Source organism: Lytechinus pictus, chromosome 17, assembly GCF_037042905.1.
Source record: "Lytechinus pictus isolate F3 Inbred chromosome 17, Lp3.0, whole genome shotgun sequence".
Lineage (NCBI taxonomy): Eukaryota > Metazoa > Echinodermata > Echinoidea > Temnopleuroida > Toxopneustidae > Lytechinus > Lytechinus pictus.
The window spans coordinates 31,750,239-31,776,673 of NC_087261.1; the positions used below are offsets into that span (position 1 = coordinate 31,750,239).

The 26,435-nt window shown below is 38.0% G+C and overlaps 2 protein-coding genes across 3 annotated transcripts; one reads left to right on the forward strand and one right to left on the reverse strand.

Moving 5' to 3' along the window:
- Positions 1-5,837: 5,837 nt before the first annotated feature.
- Positions 5,838-15,474, forward strand: LOC129280595 (uncharacterized). 2 transcript variants are annotated; one of them, XM_054916596.2, is made up of 3 exons: positions 5,838-6,165; positions 12,095-12,854; positions 15,326-15,474. In XM_054916596.2, exons 2-3 carry the CDS (start codon positions 12,134-12,136, stop codon positions 15,469-15,471), a joined length of 867 nt encoding a protein of 288 aa, XP_054772571.2. In that variant the 5' UTR covers positions 5,838-6,165; positions 12,095-12,133; the 3' UTR covers positions 15,472-15,474. The 2 variants fall into 2 exon arrangements, with proteins under 2 accessions (XP_054772571.2, XP_054772573.2); XM_054916598.2 differs by having other exon boundaries at positions 15,329-15,474.
- Positions 15,475-18,344: 2,870 nt separating this feature from the next.
- On the reverse strand, positions 18,345-25,408 carry LOC129280088 (uncharacterized). Its single transcript, XM_064112676.1, has 2 exons — positions 19,314-25,408; positions 18,345-18,420 (listed from the first exon to the last, which is right to left on the reverse strand). Exon 1 carries the CDS (start codon positions 24,781-24,783, stop codon positions 19,540-19,542), a length of 5,244 nt encoding a protein of 1,747 aa, XP_063968746.1. The 5' UTR covers positions 24,784-25,408; the 3' UTR covers positions 18,345-18,420; positions 19,314-19,539.
- Between the last annotated feature and the right edge of the window lie 1,027 nt (positions 25,409-26,435).

A 26,435-nucleotide genomic window follows, 5' to 3' on the forward strand; every position in this document is an offset into this window, starting at 1 on the left:
TTTCTTCGTACCAGTTAGCAGGCGAGCACCAGCATTCTCAATATGTACGCTCTAATCACCATAGTGGAGGAAGACCAGTCAGCAAACGGTTACAGAAGTCAATTCTTACTAGAGGTGATTAACGAATGAATTAGGCTTTCTGCTGCAGAATAGATGAGTAGCGATCTTATAGCCGATTTATTTCGTAGCTAATAGTAGATCGCTTGGCATACCTTTGAAATATGCTTGTCCATCTTAATACACTGGTCGAAGAAGACACCGAGATTACGAGCAATATCTGAAGGAAGGACAGGCACACTGCCAACTTGAAGATCTTGCGGGACAATCTTGTTTCGCATTTTATGTGATGGAGAAAAGAATACTGTCTGGTAAATATTCAGTCTTGTCGTCATTCAGCTTTACAAAATTTGTTACCATCCATTGCCAGATTTTTGGCTGGTAGTGAGAAGTGAAATAGCATCATTTGTCACTCTTGAGTTGGAGGTCACATATACACTTTAAAAATGAAGTGCTAATTTAGCACTTACAGTGCTTGTATAGTGACTGCACTAAGAGTGCTGATTTTCTAGTTCAAATTTAAATTGTAAAATCAGCACTCGTGGTGCAGTTCTTATACAAGCACTGTAAGTGCTAAATTAGAACTTCATTTTCACATTATATCATCCGCATAGATCCACTTGTAATCCATGATGACGAGCAACCCCCCCCCCCCCAAAAAAAAAGGTGCAGTAAACAGAGTGAAGAGTAGCGGCCCGAGGACGGAACCTTCCGGAACACCGTACTTCAAGAGACCCTCCTCTGACAAAGTCCCATTGATATTTACCACTTGCCGTCTGCAGTGGAGGACGATTATGACTGTTTTTCTCGTTGCCAACTGCTCTCAATAGGTCATCGGATATCCTAAGAAGTGCTGTCTCGACACCGTGGAGCTGTTTGTAGGCAGATTACACGGTCTCGTGAAGGTCATCGTCCTGCAGATGTGTCGTCAGTCTCTTCGGGACAAATTTCTCAACAATTTTGGCAAGAAAAGGTAGGTATGATGTGGGACGGTAACTGCTCATTCCTCCCCATCAATTGACGGCTTCTTCAGCACAGGAGTAACCTGTGCGAGTTTCAGTTCTCCAGGGAACTTTCCTTCCTGCAGGGAAGCTTTAACAGTCCTCGAGAACAGCACATACATGAAGTCATCATTTTCCTTTCCAATCTTGTTGGAATAGGATGTAGGGAGCATGACTTTGAAGATCCTTCCTTTTGACACTCTTTATTTCTAAAGGAGATGATGGCATAAATGCAGTTAGATCATCATCAAACGAGGAAGGTACAGTTCTGTCCAACTCTCTTTCTGACTTCTCTTTATAAGATTTGGATGTATTTGACTGTAGGTCTGATAGACCTACATGTACTCGACCATATGCTCATTGTAGTACTTGGCTTCGCATCTTCAAATAATGTTTTGACCACGTTTCTCTAGTCCTTAAACAATTGTTTATCAACTGTGAGCTTTGTTCGCCTCCATCGTCGTTCAAGTAGTCTTCGCTTCCGAAAAGGCTCTTATATAGACAAAGTGGATTTCGGCGAAGGGAATCTTAGACGAAGTGGCTCTTGGACGAAGTGACTATTGGACAAAATTGCTGTTAGTCGAAGTGGCTTTTGGATGAAGTAAATCGTAGACAAAGTGGCTTTTGGACAAAATATGTATCGAACGAAGTGGCATTAAGATAAAGTAGCTCCAAGACGAAGTAGCAATTGGACGAATTGGATGTTAGACAAAGTAGCATCTGGACGAAGTGAAGTTACCAACATGTGTCGTAACAAAGTTACGGCACATGTTGGTAACTTCACATTTTGGTAAATTACCAAAATGTGCCGTAACAGGGTGTCCAAATTTCGCGGACATTTCAAAAATATTCATCCGGCTAAATTCATTCATTTATTGACCTAGGTATAAGTGATCATTTATTGATTTATTTTCAAGAAAGATTGTCAGGCCCGTATTTGGGCACCACAGAACTGTGTCCATCAGGAGCTTAAAAGGTTATAATGTAGATAATTTCAACTTAAATTTATCCCGATCAGACTGGTCCAAGGTAACTGAATGTAAAGATGTAAATATGGCTTGGGCAAATTTTAAATCTATATTCTTGTCAATTATAGATATGAGCGCACCTCTGAAAGAGGTAAGAATTAAGCAATCAACTGAAAAATGGATGAACCATGGAATTATTGTTTTAATTAAAGAGAGAAATGTAGCTTACAAAAATATGAAAAGGAATATTGGCAATTAAGACCTTGAAAGGAAATATAAAGTTTTAAGGAATTTAGTTCAAAGGAAGGTAAGAAGTGCCAAAACCGAATACTTTCAAGAACAAATCGAAGAAAACAAAAATGACTCTAGAAAATTGTGGAAGAATTTGAAAGGTTTAGGTCTAAAAAGTAAAGGGAAATCTGATAAAAAAACGGTTATTAATGTGCAAGGTGAATTAAGTCACGATAAGGCTAAAATTGCAAATGAGTTTAATCGTTATTTTACAACTGTGGCCGACAAGTTAGTTTGTAAATTACCAGTAAATACAACAAAATTTCATGCAGAAAGTGACCAATTTCAAATTTTTTATGAAGAAAAGGGTATTTCAAAAGGTAGTTTTCATTTTTCCCCCGTTACAGAAAAATTTGTTTTAGATGAACTAAATAGGTTGAAAATATCAAAAAGTACTGGTTTAGATATGATACCTGCAAGATTTTTAAAAGATGGGGCAAGAAATTTGTACAAACCTTTGAATTATGTTATTAATTTATCTCTTATGTCTTCTACCTTTCCTAATGATATGAAATTCGCAAAAGTTACCCCGCTACATAAAAAGAAAGATAAGACTGACGTTAGTAATTATAGGCCAATAAGTGTATTAGGTGTAGTGTCGAAGATTTTGGAAAAATCTGTTCATGCTCAAGTGGAGAAATACTTCCAAGAAACCAAGCTAATATATAAATTTCAGTCCGGCTTTCATAACGGATATTCCACTGAAACTTGTTTAATACATTTAACATATTTTATCAGGAATGAAATTTCACATGGGCGCATTGTTGGAATGGTTCTCCTAGACTTACAAAAAGCCTTTGATACTGTAAATCATAGCATACTTTTAAAGAAATTAGAAGTGATGGGTTTAGACTCTGCATGTGTGACATGGTTTAGATCATATTTATCTAACCGTCATCAGGTAGTTACCATGCAGACGGTTCTTTCTGATTCACTGCCTATTAAATGCGGAGTCCCTCAAGGAAGCATTTTAGGCCCCATTCTTTTTATGTCTTACATCAATGATATGTGTACTTGTATTAACGAATCTAAATTAATTTGATATGCTGATGATAGTGTCTTGCTATATTCAGATACAAATCCCAAGATAATTGATAAAAAACTTAGTGTAGATTTGGCTAATTGCATCGAATGGATGTCTGACAACAAGCTTAGTTTACACGTTGGGAAAACGGAAATCATTTTATTTTGTTCGAAACGAAAGTTAAGATATACACACGATTTCAAGGTTTCATATAATAATCAGGTAATTGAAAGAAAAGATTCAGTAAGATATTTGGGTATTAATTTAACAAGTAACCTATCATGGACGGGTTTGGTAGACTCAATCGCCAAAAAGGCAAATTCACGCTTGAAATTTTTGTATAGATATCAAACCTGTTTGAATATGAAGTCTAGACGTATTTTATGCTTTGCTTTAATACAATGTTTATTCGACTATGCTAATGCGGCTTGGTACGGTAGTCTGGGTGTTACGGATAAGAAAAAGCTAAGAATAAAATTGTGAGATATATAAATGTTTTAGGACCAAGAGCACATGTCGGATATAATGAACTTGAAAAGGCAGGATTGCTTCATGTAGATCACAGGTCACAACAATTAGTATTACACCACGTGCATAAAATATTCTATTCGGATAAATTAGATCATTATATAGCAAATAATTTCACCCGGGTATCAAATATCCATAGGTACGATACTCGAAATAGTAATTTTAATTTCGTATTACCAAAACGGGAAGGACATATTGGAAACACTTTTTATTTTAATGGCATCCAATCTTGGAATGCTCTTCCTGATAAAATAAAAGCCGTTAAATTTTTTTGTCAATTTAAGAGTGCATTAAAAAATCACCTAAAACTGGAAGCTGCCCGAGAACAGCATTACCAGTAAAATAAGACATTTTGTACAGTTGGTTTCTAGTATTGTAGATAATGTATACATTAGGGTATGTTAAAATATAATCTTGTTTCACATATTAGGAAGATTATTGTTTGCTTCAGATGTTTGCAAATTATATGACTGATGGATATGTTTGTATGTATTTTTTTCCCCCAATATTCCAGTACTTGTCGTAGTTTATATTTTTTTGTTACAATATGTTAATGTTTTATACTAACTATAGGACCCCATTGGAAATAAGCCTTTCGGCTTTCATGGGCTATCCTGTCAAGGTATTTCCTCAATTTCTTTGTAATCTCCTGTGATATTCTTGACGAATAAAATCAATCAATCAATCAATCAATCAATCATTCAATCAATCAATCAATCATTCTCATTCTGTACAAAACAAATGAAAATAATGGCTACCAGATTGACGGAAGATCGTAAACTAAAACTATATTGACGATAAGTAGGTCAAGGGTTTTGCCGGTATCGTAATCTCGAAATTCTATTCCTTAGACGAGTACATGTGCTGGAAAATCGTGCTGGAAAAGCGTTCTGGAAAAAGTATGATATAACTTTGCGGCCAAAACTTTTTGTTGAGTTCTTAATCATGCGCGCTTTTGTCACAGTGCGCCAAATTGAGCCTGTTGTCATGGTTAAATACGCTATTTTATTAATTAATTCACTGTTTAAAGAGTGGACTCATTAAAAATTATTCAAAACAGTGGACTCATGAATAAAATAGCGTACTAATTACGGAAATCAATAAGTGAGCCATGTCAACTAAGAGTAAAGAAAATAACAACAGTGATATCAAGTCATTGTACGAGAACATGTATTGACTTGCAGTGGATTTTATGAAGGAATACAATTACATGCCTCATGGAACCCCAAACATTAGCCATGATATCCATGTCCATAACAACTTTAAGTAAACTTAATAATAGCAACAATGAATTAAAGTGATCTTTCGAAACCATGTCATTATTTTCAGTCGATTATATGACTGACTACCCTCGCCTAAAAGCATAACAAAAGAAAAGTATAACACAAATGAGATAAGGCAATCTGTTATCTAACAATTTTAATGTCATTATTCATGTTATTTTAAATTATTTATTTGGTCCTTGCGTAAGACTACACTATCAACAGCTCTGCGACAGCCTGCAAACACAACTCGTATAGTGGTTGTTCTAATACGCGACTACCCTTTCCTACAGTAATCGCTTTGGATGATAAGGTATAGTACACACTCCGAGGTAAAAAACAAAAAACAAATTTCACGAACATGACTTTAGGTCACGTGACTTGAAGTGTCCTGACTGGAGGTCAACTCTCAGGTGTACACTTCCATTGCTGCATAAATATATATATATATATATATATATATATATATATATATATATATATATATATATATATATATATATATATATATATATAAATAAGAATTATTTAGTGATTTGCTTAACTTTGCTTGTTTGAAAAAGGGGCACAAACGATGACATCACAGAAACTTTAACAACCTGGTTGATTATTAAACCGATCATTAAGATTAAAATGGACCTTTGATCAAACCAAACTCCCATATCATACTGTAACTACATACGGACTGCCTTCGTCTGATAATGTCACAGCCCAAGATGAAATAACAAATTGAATAGCTAATCAAGTATTCGCTAGTCTATTATAAAAGTATGTGTGAATCACGCAACACTGCTCCTCTATTCTAAAGAAGGGACCGCTTTCCTTAAAGATAACTGAGAAACGTTACGTTCCCTGGTTCTTATCGATTACTGAATTCAATAATCTCTGTCTATTAATTGCCAGACTACTACGATGGAGTTCAGACAAGTGACACATTATTGACAGATTAATTGGACTTCATTTTTCTCATCTACTCAACTCATCTAGGTTGTCTCTGCAGTCTTTTCTTAATGCACATTGGAAGACGCTAACTGGTAAGTGTGATGAATCTTGATTAATTAAGGTTTACAATAAACCGATGAACATTCATTTTAATGCGATGATAGTAATTAGTATAGGCCGGCTAACAGAAGCCTGTGCTACAACCGATAATGTCGTAGCGATGTCCAGGGCCAATACTAGTGGTGCTTTGTTAGAGCTAACAAAGTTTCCGTGTTGCTGTTACAGGTGTTACAGGTATTGACGTGTGGGCGCGTCGTGGTCTAGTGGTTCTGACTCTGGCCTTTCAAACAGAGCGTCTTGGGTTCGAATCCTAGGCATGGCGTGTCTTCCTTCAGCAGGAAATTTATCCACACTGTGCTGCACTCAACCCAGGTGAAGTAAATGGGTACCGGCAGGAAATAATTCCTCAAAAAAGCTGTGTGCACCTGTATCGGTAGCCTAGCTTAGCCGGGTAATAATAATAGCAGGGCCCGCTGGAGTTTTCGGAACTGAAGTGGCTACCCTGGGTAAATATACCGTTATTATTATCAGAAGCTATCATGTTCTTACGCTCCAGTCACACCAGACTGACTCCAGACCGATCAACACTCTTTGGCATACTATCGGTCAGTTTAGAGTTATTTTCGATGGTTTGACTACTTAATGTACACACATACATACATACATGTAACTGTGTCAGGAAGTAATAATAATAATAATGTAAATTTACCCAGGGTAGCCACTTCAGTTCCGAAAACTGTTCTCCAAGCTGGCCCTGCTATTATTAAATGGTATTCATACATGTAATGTCTAAGTAGGTAATGCAAAAAATCTGTAAGCGCATGCAAATTTATTCAAGTATCAACGTCAAAGATAAATCTTAAGATTAATTTACTGGCATAATCCAATTTTTTAGTGGTATTTCATTTTCACAGTGACATATCCTGTAAATTTGCAATACATATTTACCATCGATTGCTATGCTGAAACTTTTGTTTTTAGCAAGCTCCGATAAGTTTCACAATCGCAATTACTAAAATCTAAAAATGGCTTTATTTGAAAGTAAAATGTATATAATGTATATTGAGAGAAATAAGATAAATACAAATAACTTGTGGTAACTCTGTAATTATTAATTTCAAGATGATAGCATGTATTAGCTGGGATTCAACTTCGGCACGAGGCTCCTCATTGTTCATTAACTTATCTGCACCAAAAATACAAAGAATCAATGAAAAGGTTGGACATTTGCTTGCTAGCTAATTGAACTCGGTCTCGCCTAATTGGTGTCCCGCCTCCGTGGTTTAGTGGTTAGGGCATTGGCGTTCAGAACTAGGGAACCGGGTTCGATTCTCGGCGGAGGCATTTTTTCAACCTTTGATTCAGAATGGATGACAGCTCTGAGGGACCTTGAGTGAAGCTACGCATCTTGTATTATCTCATTTTCCCTTAATTTGATAACACCTGTACCAGTAACACGGAAACTTTGTTAGCTCTAACAGAGCACCACTAGTATAGGCCCGGGCATCGCTACGACATTTTCCCCATGCAGCCCCTTCTCTGTGAAACAGTCTTTATCTTCCTCTCCGCCAGGCTTCCTCCGTCTTTTCTTTTAAACAATTAATCAAAACACATCTTTTAAATAAATAAATAAATAAATATTATAAGGATTTGTATAGCGCACGCATACACCTCGCTAGATGCTCAAGGCGCTCCTATATTATCCCGGCTAAGCTAGACTACCGATTCTGGTGCGCACAGCTTTTTGAGGAATTACTTCCTGCCGGTACCCATTTACCTCACCTGGGTCGAGTGCAGCACAGTGTGGATAAATTTCTTGCTGAAGGTAAACACGCAATGGCTAGGATTCGAACCCACGACCCTCTGTTTGAAAGGCAAGAGTCAGAACCACTAGACCACGACGCGCCCACTTTTCACCTTTTAATTTTATTCTTCACTTGTATTAACTTTATTATCTTTAATACATGAATATGTTGTATTCTATTCCTCTTAGTCAGTCTTAATTAATAACATTGAATTGGCCTAGATCATATAGATGTTGATGTTATATTAATTAATCATTCTTATTTTTATCATTTGATTAAAAATAAAGAAATGTTTCTGTTAATCAGACTAACGTATATCTGTGTTAAATTTCCTAAAGTTTTAACTCTCTATCATTAAATTCGAAAGTTTGTACGTAATTGTAAGGTGTAAGACAATTTGTATGTATGCTATTTATATTGTAAATAGCGCCGTGAGCGCCATGCCTGACGGATGTGCGCGCTTTGAAAGAATTACTCCACCATTGTTATTTTTATTTTTATTTACTGTATATACATATACATGTATAAATCGGATGATAATGTTTATGTTATACGTGGAAAACCAAGATGTGTATATATATATATATATATATATATAAATATTGTGAAAGAAATGGATGAAGAGAACAATGGTAGGCGTAGCTTAACTCAAGGTTCCCCAGAGCTATCTACCTTTGGAAAAATTGGTGATGCCGAAAAAATTTCTCTGCCGGGACTCGAACCCGGGCCACCAGCTTTGAACGCCGGTGCCTTAACCACTAGACCACAGAGACGGGTTAGTGGCTAGGGCGACCCCGATCCGATTGACCGTCAGATAGACAGATTCTCGACACTATACCAATTATAATTTCCTTTGTCGGGTGTAGGTGGGTTATGAACAATGACAAGTCGCCATGCCTCAGCTGGATCAAAGCTATTGCTTTGATACAGTACACGTATGGGAGAAAGTATACAAATGTATACAAAAGTATACGAAATCCAAGTCAGATCAAAGTCAGATGTCCAAACTTTCTTGAGGAGTTTATATATATATATATATATATATTAACAAAAAGCAAAATACAATGTGAATGTAACAACCGTAGATAGAAAAATTGATCAAATTTTCGCCCACTATGCATATATATATATATATATATATAAACTCCTCAAAAAAGTTTGGAAATCTGACTTTGATCTGATTTGGTTTTCGTGAATATAAATGTGTAATTAATAGCAATAAATAGAGCATTCAATTTTCTTTAAAATGATACCCATTTATATAATATGATACCCAACATGATATGATTATGGTTCACATGGAGGTGCAGTGCTTTGAAATGTCGGGCAAGGTCAAAATTCAAAAGTTGCAAAAGGACTCAATATTGAACGTCACTGTTCTTTTTTCACTGGTGATGAGTGAGTTTCTCAGCGGTTTCTTTTAAATGTTTTCATGCACCTTAACATCACCATTAACATGGAATCAAATACAAGTCTGCACAAGCAAAAACGTAACAAACAAACAAACAAACATGCATGGGTATTTCAAACCACGACTCAAACCATGTTATCTCACAGTATCATCACTACAGAAGCAGGGGCTTGATTTGAATGGATTTTCATCTCTATTGACACAGACAAAAGAATCAATGTTCTGAGTTGACCCATCATGACTATTTCTGCTCGTTTTGCAGCTTTTCAATTCAGACACCATCCAACACTTTTGAATCCTGCTCTTTTCCTGATGGCATGATCATAACAAGCATGGTATAATTTTAAAGAAAATTAAATGATCTTTTGAATGATATCAAATATGCATTGTATAAAATTGGGAATTGGGAGAAATTAATGTCCAGACACGGATTTCCAAACTTTTTTTGAGGGGTTTATATATATATATATATATATATATATATATATATATATATATATATATATATATATATATATATATATACGTATACAATAGAAGACACAAAAAGGTAATGCATTCAGTTCCAACAAAAAGTTTATTTTCCAAGTATTATCAATTTTTTTTAGAAGCGAACCTCCCGTCTTCGTATCCCTGACGAAGACGCGAGGTTTGCGTCGAAAATATTGATAATGCTTGGGAATAATCTTTTTTGTTGGTATTGACTGCATTACATCTTCGTCTCATCTGTATCCAACAAGGGGAATATGATATCGTTATACAGTGCGTCCCACAAAAAACGAAACCGAGATCTATCGATGATCTATCATAACTTAATCACAAATACAATAAACAAAGGACCTATCATTGTAAAGCTTGGAATCTTTTCTTTTATCTAAAATTACTCAGATTATTTTTCATTCACGCATGAGTGAGCAAAAGCAATTTGAAGAGGGGATACCAAAATGTCACTTGGCGGTCAAGAGTCAAGAAATACAGTAGTTCTGGTTATTTGAAATAAGGCTTGAATTTCAATAATTTAATAAAATGAAGAGGTTTTACAGGCTAGCGTTCAAACTCACTCGACACTCCGTTTTGTTGACGATCAGCCATGCATTAAGTATTTTGTTAACCATGCGATAGTGTATGTGGGAAACCGGTGAAAACATTTCATGAAATTATGGAAATACAAGCATTGTTTTGAGGGAACAGAACTTTTTTACTTCTTGACCATTTTCTGTGATTAAGGTATCAAACAAAAGAACAGATATTGAACCTTTTAAGCATAATGAGTTTTTGGTATCCTTTCTTCAAATTGTTTGTGCTCACATACGCGTGAATGAGGAATAATCTAAGTAATTTCAGATGAAAGGGGAGATCCTAAGCTTTGCATTGGTAGGTCATTTGCCTATTTTATTTATGATTAAGTTATGATAAACCGTCGCTAAATCTCGGTTTCGTTTTTTTGTGGGACGCACTGTATATGGGCACTGACGAAGAGTGTGACTTTATCTTTCATTTTATTTCTACGGCATTTACTAAACCTTTTGTGATTATTTTATTCCTTATGCCGAAGCAGACTATTTCTATTTTACTTATATATATATATATATATATATATACATTTATATATATATAAATATATATATATACATTTATATATATATATATATATATATATATATATATATATATATATATATAAATATATATACATATATATATAAATGTGTGAAGTTATACATGTACTACAGCTTTGGCAACTCTTTTATTTAAATATTGTGTGAAAGAAATGGATGAAGAGAACAATGGTAGGCGTAGCTTAAATCAAGGTTCCCCAGAGCTATCTACCCTTTTTGGAAAAATTGGTGATGCCGAAAAAATGTCTCTGCCGGGAATCGAACCCGGGCCCCCAGCTTTGAACGCCGGTGCCTTAACCACTAGACCACAGAGACGGGTTAGTGGCTAGGGCGACCCCGATCCGATTGACCGTCAGATAGACAGATTTTCGACACCATACCAATTATAATTTCCTTTGTCGGGTGAAGGTGGGTTTTGAACAATGACAAGCCGCCATGCCTCAGCTGGATCAAAGCTATTGCTTTGATACAGTACACGTATGGGAGAAAGTATACAAATGTGTGAAGTTATACATGTACTACAGCTTTGGCAACTCTTTTATTTAAATATTGTGTGAAAGAAATGGATGAAGAGAACAATGGTAGGCGTAGCTTAAATCAAGGTTCCCCAGAGCTATCTACCCTTTTTGGAAAAATTGGTGATGCCGAAAAAATGTCTCTGCCGGGAATCGAACCCGGGCCCCCAGCTTTGAACGCCGGTGCCTTAACCACTAGACCACAGAGACGGGTTAGTGGCTAGGGCGACCCCGATCCGATTGACCGTCAGATAGACAGATTTTCGACACCATACCAATTATAATTTCCTTTGTCGGGTGAAGGTGGGTTTTGAACAATGACAAGCCGCCATGCCTCAGCTGGATCAAAGCTATTGCTTTGATACAGTACACGTATGGGAGAAAGTATACAAATGTGTGAAGTTATACATGTACTACAGCTTTGGCAACTCTTTTATTTAAATATTGTATATATATATATATATATATATATACATATATCTGTGTGTGTGTGTGTCAAGACAAATCGGCTCCATATATCAAGTAAGCACTAAGCAGATGTTACATGTACTTAGTATGCACTAAGTATAGATGTAAACGAACGAACCTTCTTTATCATTATAATCCTCTAGGCCACACGGATTTTGGGAAACAAAAATACCGAAAACAGTATGGATACTTCAACCTCAAATTTCTCAACTACAGAAGAACAGCAAAGCAAATCATACAGTCAGATTAACTCGTCAGATCTCTCGCTCACGGCTAATGACAATTTGGGTGAACATGGAAATAATTCATTTGTTTCTAACCTCCCGTCCTATTACGAATCTACTCCATTAGTAAGTGCACCTATCAGGCAACCAGTAGATATAACCCAACCAGATGAATATACTATCTCTGATGATGGCAATGAAAATGTTGGGCTGAATGACGTTGCGAGCCAAGAAGAAGGAACGTTAGCAAATGGACATTCAACTTCAATTCAGTTGACAAAGGAACAAAATGAGCCAATTCGATACTCACCCGAGTCTGAGCAAGAGATCAATCCGAATCATGCCACAACCATGCCCTATCCACCATTAGGTACGACTGAAACCTCACAGCTGTTTCCAGAAGAGTTTCCTCGACCCGTGTCTCAAGCAGAAGTGCCATTGGATAATGGTCTTGTGGGTGAATCGGCTACCGTCAATGAAACTTCTGTTATTGGAGGTGCAAGCGTAACTCATGCAGACGGTCAGGTAATCAATCATAGACTCTTGAAGTTACCATCGTACGCAGGAGGGGGAGAGTATCCAGCCGAACCTCCCCCATCGTATGAAGATAGCAACCCGATTCCAGTACCTCAAACTATGAACCCAAGGGAACCGTCAGCATCAACATTTACGCCACCAAGTAAGTCAAAGACAGTGGTCACTTCTTATTCCACTTTGAAACAGAACAGTGATACAATCGACCATACAATTTCTACCCATGTATTTCAATGCCCTCCGGTTTAAGTTAAGAACATCTTTTAAGAAGATTTCCCCGATGAAATTTGACAAACCAATGTAAAATCACATAAAGAAAAAAAAGATAACATTGTAAAAGATAGGGTGTGTAGGACGTGGGAATTAACAGAGGCTATTGGCCTGTCAATATTAATACCCAAATTTACCCCACTTTTATTTTTCACACAAATAACAAATAAACCCACGTGTAACTTAATATTATGACTCAAGACACTCAAAGAACCTTAGTTTAATCAATACTATTGAAAGCAATCTGATACAAGTAATATTGTTTGATCTTTATTAGTCAAACTAAGTTTCACATTCAACCCAGGTCCATGCCCCATAACAATATACTTGTGTCATTTGCAGCATGGGATGAATAGAAAGTACAAACATGAAAGCATACATGTTTCATTTTTACAACATATCACATACATATGCTACAAAAGAAACTCAGACTGTCTAGCAAAATTATCTTGAAAATTCAAAATCTTAACCTTGGTTACGCTCTTGATAGCCCCAATCATGGTCAAAGTTCATTGACCCTAAATGGCATTTGTCACAAATCATGTGATATCATGAAACTCATGCAAGATGATCAGTTTTGTTGGAATACCCTTAATTCCAAATGTCATGTACTACACTGTTATTAAAAAGACCCTGATTTTACAGAAAAAAGAAGATTTTGCAGAAAGCAATAACAGAATCATTCTGTAAATTCATAAAACAGGATTTTTTTGCAAGTTAACAGAACATGTCCGTTTAAAAAGGGGAAAAGGATATTTTATTTAAGGAAACTTGTAAGGTTACATACACCAAATACCGATTTCCTGCAATTTTACATGATATAAGGTAAGATTACGCAAGATTACGTAAGATTACAGGTGTTCTCGAGACTCTGCTGCAGGAACTTCTTTTATTTTAAGGATAAATTTTCTAACAGTGTAGGTCCGAATATTTTCTAAGATATGCTATTTCGAAAACCGAAAGGACAAGTCCACCTTTACAAAAGGATAATTTGAATAAAAGAAAAATCCAGCAAGCATACCACTGGAAATTTCACAAAAAGCTGGTGAAAAATGGGAAAAGTGCGGCATTTCAAAGTTTCGCTTCATTTCACAAAACAGTTTAATGCACATCTTGTAGCGGCCGCACAGAAATGCGGGTAGTGGCAATGTTGTTGGCGCTCAAAAGTCACTAACAAATCAGCCACTAACACCATGAGCAGAATGACGGCACAGAAAGCTCGGTACCGGCCGCACAGAAACGTTTTTAGCGCTAACAGAGAACTAACATTACCATCTAAGTTCAGTCTTTTTACTCTCATTGCCATATTTTAGGGACTTTTTAGGTCTAATTTAAAGAATATAAAAAGGAGACAAGTTTGACGTAGTGCAGGCAAGAAATATTCACTATCAGCGTCACTATTCCTACCCTTGGCACTGTTAGTGAGGAGTTCAAAACATTAGCGCTAATGTTACCTTCTGTGCGGCTAAGTAATGTTAGTCTATAAACAGCGCCAGCTAGTGATTCGGCTATCATAATGCTTCTGTGCGGCCAAAACCTCGCTGGCAGTACTGTTTGGGCTCTGTTAGCACTAAGAACGTTTATGTGCTGCCGGAACTGGTCAGTATGCAATTGAGGGGACTGATGACGTCAACCCGTATATGTATTTTATATGAAATATGAAATTTTCGAATGTTCTCTGTATTGTCATGTGAATCTATTCAATTCAATTCTTTATTCCATTCCATTCAAAACAAAATACAAAGTAATAGAAAGTAATACAAATCAAGTACAGTTTTAAAGACGAGCATTCTTACTTCGTAAAACACACAAAAAAAGTATGATATTGATTTGTCTCCTCCTTTGAGCATTTGATATTTCCTCCGTTATAACGTTTTATGGATCAGTCAAGGTGGTCCTTGTTGTAAAATCTGTAAAATTTCAAATATTGTATAATTTAAACAATAAAAAAGAACGAAATAGTGAGTGACATCATTAACTCTCTCATTTGAATGTCACTGAGTTCATATATGTTTTGTCAACAATAATTTTAGATGTCGTTAATTTTAATTTTTTAGATCCGATTTGACGAAATTTTCAGCGCTGTGTTTATTAGATTTTACTCTATTGATTAAAAACAGCATTTTCTGGGGTACAATATTATTGACATTAAACCTTGGTTAAGATTTCATTGTTGACGACACCACCATGGCGGAAAACTGCGCCTATAGTGTCTGCTATGCAGGCGAGACAAAATAAAAAAAACATACCTGCGCTAAACCACAGTGTCTGTTTTAACAAAGTTTGATAGAGACGAGTACTTTGGTTAAGCTGAACTGTACATGTTTTATTTTTTATTTTTTTCAGCAGCTCAGTTAATCAGTCGTAATTTCGGAACCACACCAATCTACACAATCTGCCCATCCTGCGGGGAAGAAGTCATGACAGTAACCGTTTTTGTTCCAGGGGCGCTTACATATCTCATGGTCTGTATCTTCTTAATGCTTGGGTGAGTTCTCAAGAATACAGTACCAGTTTCCAATGACCCACTCAATCACGTGTGCAAACTTTCTAAATACCAAAAATGCTCAATCTAGTTCCTAGTGACACTCCTAACAGAGTGAAACAATTTCATTCCTATGAAGTAAGATTTCGCATATGTTGTAAGTATATTTGTCCACCTTTTAAGGGGGAGGAGGTGGAAGAGGAATACAGATCGTTACACAAAACTGTCGCGCTACTCAATTTGCTCTGCATAAATTCGTGACTTTATGACCAAAAAACAACGGAACGTCTAGTCCATTCATTTGATAAATGTGTCACTTTGATTTTGGCTATACTTTACTCATTAACTTACCTCATTGCCAAATTGTTACTCATACAAAGAAACATAACAAAATATCCCCTGTTTTTACTGCATTAAAATTGGTTACCAGTCCAGTTAAGAATCCAATTTAAAATTTTGTTATTATAGTATGTCAATGTCTCTATGGACATGCTCCTTTATACCTAAATGATATAGTTACTGTCTATAAGCTAACACGTCATCTACGTTCACAAAGAATGTATTAATCGTTCCTCCAATATCAACAAAAACATATGGTGAACGTTCAGTTGCTCATGCAGTCGCTGATTCATAGAACAAACTCACATATTCCCCTAAAAACAATTGATTCACTACTTGTGCAAATTTTACCTTAACTCAACTGAATGAACTCACACACATTTATGTGGTTTACTGACGGTTGGTCTAATATCACTTGGTATAATCCTCAGATGTGCTAACAAAATTTGGGCTAAACCCACTTAGTCCAATTTTCTTTTGGTCTAATGACCACTTGGTCTAATAGCCAATTAGTCTAATGACCACTTGGTCTAATAGCCACTTGGTCCAATGCCCAGTTTGTCTAATTTTCATTTGGTCGAATAGCCATTTCGTGTAATGTATTTTATTGTCACTTGGTCTAATTGCATTTGGTCTAATACCAGTTCGTCTAATAGTCGGTTGGTCTAATACTAGTTGGTCTAATCCTCACTTGGTCCATTATTCATTTGGTCTAGTTTCCATTTCGGCTAATTTCCACTTGGTGTAATTTCCAGATAGTCTAACATTCATTTCGTCTACATGCCATTTGGTCTATTTTGTAAGTTTGCATCATGGTGACTTGTTTTATATTTTCGCGGGAAATTTTTAAAGTTACTTTCCGCGCCGGCTTCGAATCTTCACATGCGCGCCCCTCGATATTTGAGTGCAGTTAGAGTGACGTATATTTCCATCGCCAAATTTTGATAAAATGGATATTTTCAAAAGCCTGTGGGGATGAAAAAAAAAATTGGGGAATAAACAAACTTTGGGAATTTTTGTCTGTTTCAGAGGATATTTGAAGGTTTTGGTGAAAAAACAAATAAAATTTGCTATTTTCTGTAAAATAACGCTATACGATCATAGAGGTGGAAAAATATGAATTTTATTTATCCACCTCTGTGTATACAGTCTACTGTAGATAGTTGGATCACCGGAGAAAGGGGACTTTAAGCTCAGAAGTTAGTAGTACCGATAATTGTATAGGTAGATTTTATTCAATTTCTTGTTCGGCATTCTAACTGCTTCAGTTTGGGGTAATTCATGGTTATTCTGACATATCGTCGAAGAGAAACCTTCACGTTTTCTAGCTTTCGGCAAGTGCCCTGACCTCATGCGGTCGATTTAAAAAGCCAAATCTAAAAGGAAAAATCTAAAGAAAAAGGTTTGCTCGGCAAACCATCCTCCCCCGCCAGAAAAGAAGTAAGTATACATATGTCATGAACATCTTATTCCTCTACGTAACCTTCCGAAGGGTATATAATTACTATCTTCGTGATGGGTCTCTTATATTCAGAGTCTTTAGTTTTGACTTTGACTGATCTGACCTTCCCGTCATCTCCAGGGTACACTTGAGTTATACGACCTAAAGTCCATTTACCCCGGATGGCATTTGGATCCGCTACTATCACAACATCGTCGACCCTGAGATTGCGTCTGTCAACGTTCCACTTCTTTCTTGGTACAAGCAAAGGGAAGACATCACGAATCCAAGATTTCCAGAATGAATCGACGATCTTCTGGACGAATTCGACTCGGTGACGGGGATTCTTGGTATCACGGAAAGGTCCTTGAGGAACGTGGCTAGATGCCCTACCCAACAAGATATCATTAGGGCATAGGTAAGAATCATCATCTGGGTCTGTGGGAATCCTCCCGATGGGGCGTTGATTAACTAGATTGGCCACTTCTTGAAGGTATGTGTACAACTCGAAAGGAAAAAGGCAATGATCCTTGATAGCCTTCTTCAATGCTAATTTACAGCTTTTGACCAGGGCTTCTGCGCACCCGTTATGATGAGGTGCTAATGGCGTCACAAACCTCCAGTCGGTGCCCCTCTCAGCACAGAACTCCTTTAGCTCATCTGCATTCCAGCCCTCTAACATTTCTCGCAGCCCTCTCTCGGCTCCAACAAACTGCTTCCCATTGTCACTGATTAAGCAAGAAGGTTGGCCACGGATTGCGAAAAAACGTCGTAAAGCCTGCAGGAACTCCATAGTCGAGCAATCAGGTGCAACCTCTAAGTGGACTGATCTGGTGTTCAGACATGTGAAGATGATGCCATAGTACTTCGCAGTCTTGTTACGCCCTATTCTCACTGGTATCGGTCCGAAGTAATCACAAGATGTAGCGTAGAATGGTGGCGTAAAAGGCATCATCCTTTCAGCAGGTAGCTCAGACATAAACTGAGGAAGAAGCCATTCAGCTTACTGATGACATCGACAAAGCTTTGGCTGATGGAGGCTTCCACGTCAAGGGATGGGTGACTAATAAGAATGTAAGACCCAGTAACCAGAACGAGATGGATCACCGGAGAAAGGGGACTTTTAAGCTCAGAAGTTAGAAGTACCGATAATTGTATAGGTAGATTTTATTCAATCTGCATAATCAGAAAAAGAAATGAAAAAACATCATAAGTATGCTGCAAGTGCAAAATACACTTATTTTGTCAAAAACCATAATTTGACTCTTGTCATACGGTTCGATTAACTGAATCTAATTATCGTTCAAAAGCCATGCCTTGATCTTTATGACAGCTATTTCATGTATTTAAACTGGATTATGTTTATAAGTAACACATTATCATAACTCCTTGCTATAATGTCATTTAGAAATAAATTTGTTCAAACTAAAATCAAGTCTTCATTGACTAATTATTTGTGTACCGAAACTCTCTTAAAAGAAATAGTACCTTTCGTCTAAATATTAAATGTAAACATTCTTCAAAAGAATTCAGTACCTCTGATGACTCGTATAATTATTCATGAGTCTGATAAGCAGTAAAATAGGGCTTATTTTATGTAAAGTATCGCCTTATATCATTTGCTCTCAAAGTCTTATCTAATCCATTCTCAATAGTCATAAATGGTTTTGTCTTTATAAAATCCTATGAGAGCTGATAAGCTACAACTAAAATCACCCTCATGCTTTGCACATAAACTGCCAGCTACATCACTATCATGGTTTATGAATTAATGCAAAATGTTCTTTATCTAAACCTTCAATATCAGAATCTGTAATAAACTAACATCCATTCACCAAATACGGTTTGTTTACATCACTTACGCCCTCTACGTCTTTACGCTGCTATACTCATTAGCATAATTTGCCTGATTTACTTTCATTGACACGTAAGCACTCTTACGCTAAATTGACCTTGACTTTCTATGAAATGAACCAAAAATAATTCCCCTTTTTTTACATTAACTAAACAAAATATCATTCTTTCTAAGACATATACAGATACAATGAGTATTAATTATGCAAACTTACTTCTTGTTCGGCATTCTAACTGCTTCAGTTTGGGGTAATTCATGGTTATTCTGACATATCGTCGAAGAGAAACCTTCACGTTTTCTAGCTTTCGGCAAGTGCGCTGACCTCATGCGGTCGATTTAAAAAGCCAAATCTAAAAGGAAAAATCTAAAGAAAAAGGTTTGCTCGGCAAACCATCCTCCCCCGCCAGAAAAGAAGTAAGTATACATATGTCATGAACATCTTATTCCTCTACGTAACCTTCCGAAGGGTATATAACTACTATCTTCGTGATGGGTCTCTTATATTCAGAGTCTTTAGTTTTGACTTTGACTGATCTGACCTTCCCGTCATCTCCAGGGTACACTTGAGTTATACGACCTAAAGTCCATTTACCCCGGATGGTATTTGGATCCGCTACTATCACAACATCGTCGACCCTGAGATTGCGTCTGTCAACGTTCCACTTCTTTCTTGGTACAAGCAAAGGGAAGACATCACGAATCCAAGATTTCCAGAATGAATCGACGATCTTCTGGACGAATTCGACTCGGTGACGGGGATTTTTGGTATCACGGAAAGGTCCTTGAGGAACGTGGCTAGATGCCCTACCCAACAAGATATCATTAGGGCATAGGTAAGAATCATCATCTGGGTCTGTGGGAATCCTCCCGATGGGGCGTTGATTAACTAGATTGGCCACTTCTTGAAGGTATGTGTACAACTCGAAAGGAAAAAGGCAATGATCCTTGATAGCCTTCTTCAATGCTAATTTACAGCTTTTGACCAGGGCTTCTGCGCACCCGTTATGATGAGGTGCTAATGGCGTCACAAACCTCCAGTCGGTGCCCCTCTCAGCACAGAACTCCTTTAGCTCATCTGCATTCCAGCCCTCTAACATTTCTCGCAGCTCTCTCTCGGCTCCAACAAACTGCTTCCCATTGTCACTGATTAAGCAAGAAGGTTGGCCACGGATTGCGAAAAAACGTCGTAAAGCCTGCAGGAACTCCATAGTCGAGCAATCAGGTGCAACCTCTAAGTGGACTGATCTGGTGTTCAGACATGTGAAGATGATGCCATAGTACTTCGCAGTCTTGTTACGCCCTATTCTCACTGGTATCGGTCCGAAGTAATCACAAGATGTAGCGTAGAATGGTGGCGTAAAAGGCATCATCCTTTCAGCAGGTAGCTCAGACATAAACTGAGTTTCCGCTCTTTTCTCCATCTCTCGACATGTTACACATCTGTACTTCTCAGATTTGGCTAGACGTTGAACTCCTGGAATCCAGTATCTCGTCCGGACTTTAGCTGATGTTGTAGCTACTCCCGCATGACCTTGCTGATGATAGTAGCGAGTGATAAGCTTAGCTACATGATGGCCATTAGGGATAAGAGTTGGATGTCTTGCTTCATACGATCGTTTGATCTTATCTACCCTTCCTCCAACTCTGATGATACCTTCACTGAGAAATGGACTTAGAACCTTGAATTCACCAGACCTCAAGCGTTCATGAAGTGGTTTCTGTACCTCCTTGATCCAGTACAGTTCAGCAACACTTAACTCGGATGCAGTGAGTGGACCATCTTCTCTTGTCAGTCCTTCGTCAACTTTCGTCTTGCATCTGGCCTTCATATTCTTGACAAATCGATGCACATAAGCTGTGACTCTGAGGAGTCTTCTCCAAGACGAATACTTCTCACAGCCAATGACACCAGAACAGGTTGTATGTAGAACTTGCTTTACCTTTCTCCTCTCCTTGTCATCATCACCTTGTTGTACAGGGAGCGATTTGTCCTCTGGCCAGTCATCTATAGGCTTGAATAGGAATTCAGGACCATGTTCCCATTCTTTACTCAGATCTCTGACTGCTAAGCCTCTGGAGATTTTATCAGCAGGGTTCATATTTCCGGGAACATATATCCAGTTCTCTGGATTGGAGGCACTCTGGATCTCTCCCACTCTGGATGAGACGAATGACTTGTACATTCTGGACTGACTGTGGATCCATGCTAGAGTAATGAGACTGTCTGTCATGAAGATTGTCTCTAGCAACTTCAAAGTTGTCTCTTCCTTTATTGCCGTAAACAGCCTTGCCGCCATCAGAGCAGCTTGTAGCTCTAATCGGGGAATGGTCAGCCTCTTTAAAGGGGCCACTCTTGACCTTGCAGCTACAAATCTTGTAGTAAAACTGCCGTCTGCTATCTGCCACCTAAGGTAAGCGCAGCACCCGAAGGCAGCTTCTGATGCATCTGAAAACACACATAATATTGGATTGTCAATAGCTCTTGGTGGTGTGAGGCTTCGGTCAAGTTTAGCCTCGCTCAGCTCTTTCATTTCGTTGAAGAAATTTATCCACCATTTCTGTTGTTCCTCTGGCAGTCTTTCATCCCATTTGTATCCCTTCTCCCAAAGCCTTTGCATTCCCATCTTGGCTCGAACAATGAAGGGTGATACAAATCCAAGTGGGTCGAAGACTCTTGCTATTTGGCTCAGGATTTTTCGTTTTGTCCATTTTCCTTCGTTGTTGGATGATTTCTCTTCTCTACTGGACCTGTCCGAGGTTAATTTGTACGAGAATGAATCGTTATTTTGGTTCCAAACAACTCCTAAGACCTTCTCATTGGACAACTTATTCAGCAATTCCATCTCGTTCTGGTTACTGGGTCTTACATTCTTATTAGTCACCCATCCCTTGACGTGGAAGCCTCCATCAGCCAAAGCTTTGTCGATGTCATCAGTAAGCTGAATGGCTTCTTCCTCAGTTGGTGTCGAGAAACAAATGTCATCCATGTATGTACTTTTCTTCAGGATCTGTGCTGCTTTAGGACTTTCTTTCTCTGCTACTTCAGCTGTTTTTCTCAAGGCAATTTGGGCCATTGCCGGGGAGGGCTTGTCGCCAAAGGTGACAACCAACTTTATGTAGACATCAGGCTTCCTCTCAACTTCAAGATCACGCCAGAGATACCTGTGTACATGTTGATCAATTACTGGTACCTTGACACGGTGATACATCTTGGATATGTCACCACTGACCGCAACAGAGTGATCGCGGAACTTCATCAGAACTCCAAAAAGTGAATTTAACATGTCAGGACCCTTGTGCCAGTATTCATTGAGAGAATGTCCTTGATAGCTTGCTGACGAGTTGAATACAATACGCACTGGGGTACTTTTCTTTTCAGGTCTAACTACTGCATGGTGACCAATATAGTGTACCGGTCCTGAATATCCACTGACTTCATTATCAGACAACTTCCGTGCGAATCCCATCTCTACCAGCTGGGTCATCTGTTCTTGGTAAGCTTTTGCATGATCAGGATTCTTTAGAAGCCTCCTTTCCGTAGCTTCCAACATCTTCTCAGCTAACCATCTGTTATCAGGAAGTTTGTTTGGGTCTCGTTTCCATGGATACGAAACTTGCCACTGATTACCTTCTTTGACACAAGACCGTTCAATCATATCATACTCCTCTTTGTCTGCCTTGGTCATCCCTGTAGGTTGGCATTGGCAGTCGATGTCCTTGACTCCCATCGACTCCGTCGTCCAGAACTCAGTCAGATCCACTGGCTTGGCTAACTGCACATGCAAAACTTTACTTGATTCCATCCTTCTATGCGGCAATGTTCCTAGTATCACCCATCCAACAGGTGAATGACGAGCAGTAAAGTTGTGGGTCTCCTTTGACTCACCTCCATGGAACTTGGGATGATCACTGCCAACTAGTAAGTCAATCTCTCCACCATGCCTGTTGAACATCTTTCGATCAATCTTAAGTTGTTTGGCTGCTGACTGTAGATATTCTTCTGGTACACTGTCTGTGGTACTGATATGAGGCAGGCTAATCACCGTAACTGGCAAGGAATTTCGTCCTCCTAACTCCTTTACGCTGACCTTATATTCATTCGTGATCACCTCCTCTTCTACTCCTCCCAACTTTGATATTACAACCGTGACTTCTTTGCCTTTTAACTTTAACTTGTCTGCAAGTGACTGTTTTATTATTGACAATTGGGCTCCACAGTCTAGTAACATATTGCACTTTTTCCAGGTTTTCTTTTCAGCCACTTCCACTGTCACCACTGGTAGGAGAGCTTCCTTTGCACCAACACAGGCTACACCAACTTCTCTAACATCTGATGAATTGTGTAGAAGAGGATCATGGTAGTACTTGCACTGTTCTCCATTCACGCTCTCGGTACAGCGCCGTCGTCTTTTGCAAGTAGACATTCTGTGACCATTGGTAGCCTTCTTCAGACAAGCAAAGCATGCCTTATTTTCCTTGACAAGCTGCATTCTCTCCTTGAACGACTTGGACAGAAATGACTTGCATTGGTCAGTCCAGTGGGAATCATCTCTACAGAGCCAGCATCTTTCGAACTTCCTTTCCTGGTTATTGGTACTTGGGCTGGACTTCTTGGTCACAAAGTTGATGCTTGTTTTTACTTCACCTCTTACCGGAGCTGCTGATCTCATCCTTGCCTTCAATTCTAGGGTGAGGAATTGAAGAAATTTATCAAATGTTGCAGAAGCTTCACCCAATTCTTGATTCCTAAACCAGATCTTTCTATCTTTAGGGGTGAGTTTCTTCTCCATGATAGCCAGCATGTGACTATTATTCATGTCGTTCTCCTTCCCAATTTCTTTGAGCACATTGTAACTTCTGCGTACTATGTTCACAAATTCACAGAAGCGATCATCTTCACCTGGTTTCAAGGAGCGAAATTTGGTGATGTCATGAATAATTGCGTCTGCAACTAACCTTGGGTCTCCATATACCATATCTAACTGCTCCCAAGCTGCTTTGAAGTCTCGTCCGATTCCTTGAATCATCTGTAGGGGTTTACCTTGCAGACATGATCGCAATATCATTAGAGCATCTCTTTCATCAAAAACTTCTCCCAGAGCATGTTGAAAGTCAGCCTTGAATATGCAATAATCTCGCACATTTCCGTTAAATGTGGGCATCTTTGGATTTTCCATTTTGAACATGGATCCCACTCTCTTCTGCACATTTCTTATCTGCAGACTCTGGGTATGACTTCCATCTTGCTGTGCGTTTGATGCTGTTTCATCAGAACTAGCTTCTGAATTATCATCACTTGGCTGTTCATTCGTCATCTGTTTTCGTAGTTTCTGCCTTGAAACATTTTTCTCTGTCTCTCCCTTACAGTAATCTCTGAAAGAAATTTGATGGCTAAGGAAAGACTGCTGACATTCATCCATCCATCTTTCTTCCATGTCGTATTCATCGTCATCTTCAATAAGCTCTGAAAATGATTCATGCCTATTCTGCAATTCTTCATAAGCAAGAAGATACCTTTCATAGATCTCCTGCACCTCTGAAATAGGCCGTCTTTCTTCTATCAAGCTCTTCAAGGCATGTCCTATTCTTGTAAGCTTGCCCTTCGCACCTCGGCGTTGGTGGCGTTGACTCTTAAGAATATCAGTCTTGGACACAGGAGCCTCTTTCGCAGTAGATTCATCCATATCTCCTTCATTCCAGATCCCAGATAAAGACGTTACAGCTTCTGATCCGTCTCCCCAAAAGAAATTGAATTTGATGGATCACCGGAGAAAGGGGACTTTAAGCTCAGAAGTTAGTAGTACCGATAATTGTATAGGTAGATTTTATTCAATTTCTTGTTCGGCATTCTAACTGCTTCAGTTTGGGGTAATTCATGGTTATTCTGACATATCGTCGAAGAGAAACCTTCACGTTTTCTAGCTTTCGGCAAGTGCCCTGACCTCATGCGGTCGATTTAAAAAGCCAAATCTAAAAGGAAAAATCTAAAGAAAAAGGTTTGCTCGGCAAACCAATAGTTAACGGCTGGCTTTATCCAATCAGCGTTCAAAGCTTTTCAAGAAAACAAAAATCCAATGAAGTTTAAAAATTCCCTGATAATTATTTTAACCCATTCCCAGTTTCTCGTGTTTTTCTATAAAGTTGTTGCAGTGAATTACATTGATTATTGTTATTATTTTTACACATGTATATAGGCATATTATTATTTTTGATTGTATGTACTAGTAGGCCTATACTTGTACTTTGACTGTAGAGGCTACACTTAAAAAAAACCCACCATAACATGTCATTCAATGAATGCTGTTTTAATATACAAAAAAATATAACAGAGTCTGACCGACTATCGTGCTTTTGACCTTTGGACCGATCAAACTTCCCTGATTTTGCCCTCATTTGAGTATAATACAACTGTCATGCACTCATCGTATCGATGCAGTGCAGTCACCAAGGACCCATACCGCCTTCGCTCGGGAATTCGATTTCAAATTACAGTATTCGAGTGAGTGTCCGATGATTCTAAATACGAATTGCAACCATCAATACAATGATGATTCAAGATTCACGTGTGAAAAGGCCCCTAATCCCCAATAATAAGAACTACGTGTAAATCATAAACAATGATTGCATGTAAGAGTAACTATTCCTTTTACAAGTCTCATTATTCATAATAATACAACAGGATATTTCTTCCAGGGATTGCTTCTCATACCACAGTAATGATTATTCAAAAGTTTTCACGTGTGAAAAGGCCCTATATCCTACTCCACACATCAGCTCACACACTTCCATTCATAATCGCTCGAGCCAACACACATTTTCTATAGAGGTTAATTTGCATATCAAGTCAAACTGAAGCTCGAATTTGGGCCTGCAATGGAGGAATCATAAGGCCTTTTCACACGTGAATCTTGAATCATCATTGTAATGAAGATTGCTATTGTAATCGTGACTGTGATCAGCGTTCGTGATTCTAATCATGTTCTAGTTTGGCTCCACACGTGCTAAATATTCGTCATTAACCTTATTTCTTCACTGGAATCATCATTCAAATTACGATTTTTTTTTTACCGTGTGAAAGGGCCTTTTGATTCCTCTATTGCAGACCAAAATTCGAGCTACAGTTTGACTGTAGGTTAAATAGCAAAAGAACTGAGGGATGTCTGTCAACGAAAGAAATGAGTCATATTTGATTATTCCCTTTTCTTTCCTTTATTTTTTGAAGCGCATAGAGACATATGTATTATGTGTTATGCGCCATATAAAAACTGACTATTAATACAATCACTACTATTATTATTATTATTATTATTATCTATAGAGGTCATTATTATTATCA